Source organism: Amborella trichopoda, chromosome 9, assembly GCF_054954075.1.
Source record: "Amborella trichopoda isolate Santa Cruz 75 chromosome 9, AtrichopodaSantaCruz75HAP2 v2.0, whole genome shotgun sequence".
Taxonomy (NCBI): Eukaryota; Viridiplantae; Streptophyta; class Magnoliopsida; order Amborellales; family Amborellaceae; genus Amborella; species Amborella trichopoda.
Window position 1 is genome coordinate 49,929,741 of NC_142344.1, and position 7,086 is coordinate 49,936,826.

General features: G+C 36.1%; 1 protein-coding gene across 1 annotated transcript; it reads left to right on the forward strand.

Moving 5' to 3' along the window:
- The first annotated feature begins 828 nt into the window (after positions 1 to 828).
- On the forward strand, positions 829 to 6,010 carry LOC18441677 (UDP-galactose transporter 1). Its single transcript, XM_006851903.4, has 5 exons — positions 829 to 1,212; positions 1,946 to 2,195; positions 2,338 to 2,545; positions 4,522 to 4,753; positions 5,682 to 6,010. The coding sequence occupies exons 1-5, from the start codon at positions 1,093 to 1,095 to the stop codon at positions 5,904 to 5,906; spliced, it is 1,035 nt and encodes a 344-aa protein (XP_006851965.1). The 5' UTR covers positions 829 to 1,092; the 3' UTR covers positions 5,907 to 6,010.
- Positions 6,011 to 7,086: the final 1,076 nt, after the last annotated feature.

Below are 7,086 nucleotides of genomic sequence, written 5' to 3' on the forward strand. Positions count from 1 at the left end.
CTAGATAGGAGATTCCCGATTTAGAACATTGGCTAGAGTTGTTTGCTCCATTTGGGGGAGTGTTCATCCAAAATGACAAAGGACAAGGGGGAGGTTGTTCTAAATTCAATATACGGAGTTGAAATTCCGTAGTTCTCACCTTCCTAACTATACACCAACAAATATATACTATCTTATTGTTTGTGAGTATATAAAATAAGACGAACTTACTTGAAGGCCACGATTACTTTAGCCACTTAGGGTGCATCATTGACTATGCTCGAAGCTAAAAATAACGTTTTCGTCAAATGCTATGACACACCTGTAACTACCATTGTCACATCTGAAGGCAAAAACTGAGATTTCTTATACCAAAGCTTGAATGGCATCGTAAAGTATACAATCCGAAGTATAATCGCACTGTATAGGGGTGGCAACTAGTGAGGACCGCTGGACTTGGACTCAGACCTCGATGGTATTTGGGCCTATACCTGGACCTGTCGAGTCCTGGATCTACTTGTTGGGTCTTGAGTCTGGCCAGATCTACTTCTATCTTATAACTATAATTTTTTTTTTTTTTACCAATAATACTATAAATGTTAACAATATTGTAACAATATGAACACCTAACGTGCCTCTAAAGACACAATAACTACTATATACCTCATGATTACAGGTATGGGTCAAGTACGGGTCAGATCCGGCTGGACCCAAACCCGGACTCAAGTGGTAGCCGGGTCCAAAATTTGGACCTATATTCGGACCAGAGATCGGGTCTAGCTGTCGGGTCCAAAATAGCCAAGTTATTGAAGTTTATTGTTTGCAACTTAGTTTGGGCGGCCATATTCCAACCCAAAAGGGTAAGAAGGCTGGTACGTAGCAAAGCTCCACAGTCTACACTAGTGGGACTGGTGCACGCCAACGAGGAGGGGTTTTCCTAAAATCTCAGCAAAAAATGGTGTCAGTTTGCTTTTTGCTAAATCTCTGCTTAAATGGCGGCATTTGGGCACCTCTGTTTCGTGCCCATGTTGCATTCATGGAGTTTTAAGTAGCCATGGCTGTGCTGTAAAGTGGAAGAGTGAGAATTGGGTTTTATTTGCTGGTTAGAGAGAGATGGATATCGATGTTTTGGGTCTTTCAGAATATTGGGCGGCAGTCCGTGCCCTTCTTTCCATTGCTCAATGGTGGGCTTTTAATGTCACTGTTATTATCATGAACAAATGGATCTTTCAGGTTCTACTCTCTCTTTTGCATAATTGGAAGTATTATCAGTATGGTTTTGGTTGATGAAGTTGGGTTTGTTCGTTTTGCTATTTTGTTGGGAATGTACTGTATTGTTTGAGTTTTCTCTAGTTCTGAATGATTTGATTGTGGTTTTTCATCGCTTGGGTTGGATTTTTTGGGTAATTGTGATTTAAGAGTTGGGCTTTTCATAGTTCTATATGTTCTCTGATTTGAGGCTTTTCTCCTTTTAAGTGTTTGTGTTCCAAGGATTTGAGATCTGTTTTGTTAATGCTTATCTAGTTTAATGGTGTTCTGGTTCTTGTGGATCTTGATTGTGGTTATGTTGTCATATGTTTGCCTGTGATTCATAGGAAGAGAGTATAGCTTCTTAATCTTGTTAGCCTTTGGGTATAAAAGACGGTGGATTGGTACTAGTGTTCGAAATTTATAAATACATTGAAACCAAATGCAAATGATCCGAACTGCATTTTACATATTTTTAAAGCATTTCAATGTTGTCATGTTCTAATAACTTGACTGCCTTAATATACAAAACTTGCTCCAATTTCAGATTTGCTCGTTTCATATGATATCAATTTGCTCCTGTTGCGCCAATCTTTCTTTGTGGATATTCAACTTTATACTTATATTTTAAGTTTCAGGAACATCTGATAATATTGTTCCGAACTTATCAATAAAGACAGGAAAAAATTATCTTATGTTATCTTTACTGTTTTGGCAGAAATTGGACTTCAAGTTCCCTCTATCAGTGTCATGTGTACATTTTATATGCTCTGCCCTTGGAGCCTATTTAGTTGTGAAAGTTCTGAAGCTAAAGCCTTTAATCGAAGTAGATCCTGAGGACCTTTGGAGACGGATATTTCCTATGTCATTTGTATTCTGTATAAACATTGTACTGGGAAATGTTAGCTTGAGATACATTCCTGTTTCGTTTATGCAAACAATTAAGTCATTCACTCCAGCAACAACAGGTTCATTCTCGTCATTAGATGAAACATTCGCTATTTGGCATTGAAACTTCCATTCTTTGCATTAAATTGGTTAATAAACTTTGCTACAATTCAGAATAGTGCATCTTATGGCCCTTTCTGATAGAATTGCAATTGAACAAAGTTTGTCTGCAGTGGTTAGTATGGGGAAAGTCATTTGATTGGCGCATATGGAGTTCTTTAATTCCTATAGTTGGAGGTATTCTCCTTACTTCTGTCACAGAGCTCAGTTTCAATATTTTCGGATTCTGTGCTGCTTTATTTGGGTGTCTTGCTACATCTACAAAGACAATTCTCGCAGAATCATTGCTTCATGGATACAAGTTTGACAGGTAAAGTTTCTGCACCATTACACTTCACTAATTTTAGGCCCTTCTAAATGTTTAAGATATCATATAATATATGATGTAAGAACAGGCTCGACGCATGGGTGGTGGGGTGCCACAAATGATATCTTGGATTCCATTCCTACAAGTTCCCAAGTTAACGTTCAAAAAATATTATATAATATATGATTCAATGTTGTAATGACCTTAAGAATTTTAATGTGCACATTTGTTTTTTAAAACCATCATGTCTAGCTGGTTGGATGTTGCGGTGTTATGTGCATAGTGTGGGTGTTCATGCTGCTACCTATGTCTAAGGGGCAAGCCTGTCCGCATTGCAATCAAGAGCTGGACATAAAGGCTTCCATTATGCTTGTGGATGTGTGTTTAGATAGATAGATTAGTAGATATAAGGTGCATAAATATGCATACATCTATATTTATGTGAAGTAAAATTTCTTTAGTAGTGCATTATTTTTATTGGTTCAATGACAGCTTGGATTTGTGTAGGAAATAGCATATAGGTGACTTCATTCAACTTTTGACAACAAGAAGTCCCACAAATGCAAATTCTCCATATTTGTTAGATCTACACGGCTATCTTCAATAAGTTTTGTGTTTGTAAGAATATGATGCACATTTTAGCATGTCAATATCCTATTGACTCCCCTCAACTTTATGCATAAGAAAGTTTTCGTTTCCTTTTGTTTTTAGTAACATGTGCATGAAGTTTCTTTCCAAAGCCATCTTACAATATCACGTCATCTTCAATGATTATAGGCTTAGGAAAACCCATAGTAACGATCCAGCTTCTTATATAAAATCCCCTCAGAGGGCCAGTATACTTGCAATTTTTCCAATCTCATTTCACCTCAGAGGGCCAGTATACTTGGAATTTTCCAATGCGCAAGTTGTTACTTCCATTTTAGTTGGAGACTTTCTCCAGAAATTGGTAGTGCCCCCTATCTAGCTGTTTGTTCAAGTTTGTAGGAAGCCATGGAAAGAATTAAATTGTCACCCAAGAGTCCTAAAAGGGGTGAGAATAATCCCACAAATTCTCCCTGCAAATTGCAACACATGTAAATGTTATCCACTGATTCCACTTTTTACTAGCTACACATCTAAATTACAAGTATGGTGTTTAAGAAAAGCTCTTCCCTGTTGCTTGTTGCTATGAAGCCTGGTTCAGACTTAATTTTCGTCTTTGGCTTATGCTATGTTAAATCATAAAAACATGAATGATTCTCATTAAGTGAGACCATGAAGCCTTACAACTTATATGCGAGGTGGGGCCAGAGACAAATGTCCTAATACAATATCAAGTACAAAATAACCTAATATAAATAAGGCAATGTCTATGAGGACATGACTACCAATGGGTAATATACATTATAAATAATTTTTATAATGTGGCACATGGTGTGAAACTGATAGATGTTCAAAATTGATGGATGAGAGGTCATTCATAATTTCCACTAGAAAGATTGAGAACTATAAGAACCTATATGAAGGGTGCTAATTTTTGCTCTCTTTACTTATGGGACAATTACAATAATTCATGGAAGATTTGATGATCTTATGAAGTTCAAAAGAAAATTGTTAGATTTTCATGCCTCCTCACTTGGAGTTGTCATTTATGGAGTTTTGAATTCCAAATGCTCTTCAATATTAGCTTGTTTCTATTAATTTCTTTGATTTATAAATTTTGATATGTTGTTCTGTGTTGTTGGTTTGCTTTGAAAATATTTTAGTTTTTTCTGAGTAGTTCACTTAAAAGCAGTCATATCTGGAACATCATTTGGTCTTTACCCTCAGAATTTACCATGATACACATAAAGGAAATATACTTTGAATCTTGTTGTTTGATTGGAAATGGCTCTCATGTGAATATTTGGAACAAAATCAGAACTGAAATGGCTATCAATTGAAGCGATGGATGATTCTGACAGATGATGAGGCCCTCTTTTTGTTTGTGCTTGCAGCATAAACACGGTATACTATATGGCCCCATTTGCAACCATGATATTGGCAGTGCCAGCATTGTTACTCGAAGGTGCCCCCATTATTACTTGGCTACAAACACAAGAATCTCTTGTTTTCTCACTCCTGATAATATTTAGTTCGGGCATCTTCGCCTTTTGTTTAAACTTCTCGATTTTCTACGTCATCCACTCCACCACTGCAGTGACCTTCAATGTTGCTGGCAACTTGAAGGTAATAAACTTGACCTTTTCAACATTCATGTTGTATTTGCTTTATATAAATTAACATTTTAAATGAAAGAAAAACATTAGACCCACTAATATGATGATATAATATTTCATGATTCCAACATGTTCTATCTTGGGAAATTATTGATCAAATGGTCAAACCACTTATAAAATCATTTTAGTGGTCAAACATCTATTTAACATTAGGATTGTTACTTTCTAAATGTCATTTCACTCATGTATTTCCTAAAAAAAACCTGATTAAAAAAGATCAAATTGCCCTTGTTTAGCATTGAGAACCATGAACTAGCATGGCCATTTTGGTAACTTAGCCCCACTTAAGTGGCCCAAGATGAAAATACCCATGGTTGTTTAAGGTTAGCAACGGTGATCTACCAAATGATGATAAAACCTTTGGTTAGTTGGGGTTATCAACATGGCATTCACTTTTCCCAATTTGTAAGCCTAGTTCCATGTTGTTAACCTTGAATTAATTAAGGGTATTTTTGTCATTTTATTTGGGTCACTTAAGTGAGGATAAATACCAAATGTTCACACTATTTTTTTAGGTCCCAATCGTAAATAGGGGGAATTTAGTATTTTTACAATATTTTTGGAGGCAAATGAGTGCAATGAAATTTAAAAAGCATCACTTTTAATGTTAAATGCGACAATTTGACCACCTTAATTATTTTGCAAGGTAGTTGTACCATTTTAATTGATATTTTCCGTTCTATCTTATTGTAGATGAACGTATTATTGGATCTATTTGTTTCTTCTCTTTTTCATTTTTATCATCTTTTCACAATCTTTTTTTTTTGCTACTGGCCATTATTGCGTCTTTTTCCTACTGTCATTATTGCGTCTGATCTGTTTTTCTTCTCTTTTTAACTTTCATCTTTTCTCTTTGATTTTCTTTCTGAATAATGCAGGTTGCAGTGGCTATCATGGTTTCATGGCTCGTATTTCGAAACCCAATTTCAGCAATGAACGTGTTCGGATGTGCGGTGACCCTTGTGGGTTGCACTTTCTATGGTTATGTGAGGCACAGGTTGTCTCAGGAGCCAGGGAAGGGATGCGGGACGCCTCGTGTTGGGGTTGCTGAGAAAGAATTAGAGGCACTCTCACTTGTAAATGATAAGATGGAGAAACCTTAGATACATATTTGTGCTGGCCTTGTGTATTTGTAGGAGCCTCTTCATCTTAAAGCTTATGTGCAAGATACTATAATTTAATGTGAGGAAGTTGATGTTTTACCTGATACTTAGCAATGATTTCGTGCAACGGTTGTATTATACTATAATGTAACCACATTTTTAGAAAACCATGTTTTTGGCATTTGTATGACTTCAAATTTTGCACACATATTCTCTTCATCCTCAATCAATCTTATGAGAAAAAAAAAAATTCAATTTCCATCCTAGATATGGTAAAAATTAGTACCTTCCAACAATAAGTCTCGACCGTCCATTCGGTGAATTTCAATATCTAGGCCCTGACAAATTCAAAATCACTGTTTTTTTTTGTCTGCATTGTTAATCTAATGATGATAACACTATATAAAAAATTTGAAAATAAAAAAATCTTTTTGAGGTCTATATCTAAACTTATCACTAAAATGGACGGCTTATATTAATTGGGCTAGAAAAATGTTTTTTAGGATGTTGTTTTCTAAATTTTCTTATTTGTGATTATTCTTTATAATGAAAATAGTATACATCTTAAAAAATTGCGTCAAAAAAAAATCTCTAAAATGGGTTTTTAATGTGGTTGCATTATATTATGATACAACCTTTGCATGAAATCATTGTTCAATAGTTATTAGGCAAAAATGCATGATTTGGAAGAGCCTAGCTTTTCTTTCTTATTTTATTTTTTGGTTATGGAGTTTCAATAGATACTAGATTAGGGCTGGCAATAGGCCGGGCCAGCCTTGGCCCTTGCCTGGCCCTATTCCCTTGAGGGCCACCATAGGCTCGGCCTTAGGCCCTAGCCGTGAGCCGGGCCATGTAAAATTAAAAGAAAGCAATGCAAAAATATATGAAAATAATAATAAGGGCCAGATTGAGCTTGGCCTGGCCCTCAAGCCCTGGGCCCAGTCTTTTAACGCCATGCTGATTGGGCCCAGACCCTTATACCAAATACTCTCTCTCTTCTCTCTTTCTCATACACATGCACACGTGTGCATGCACGTGCATTGTAAATATGAATATTTTTATGTCTAGTGTTATGGAATCGTAAATCTGGCAGGCTCCACACGAGACATTACGGCGAATTTGTGAACTTATGAGTCAATTCTGTAGTCTGTACCTCTCATGGTATTTATTGAGAATTCAA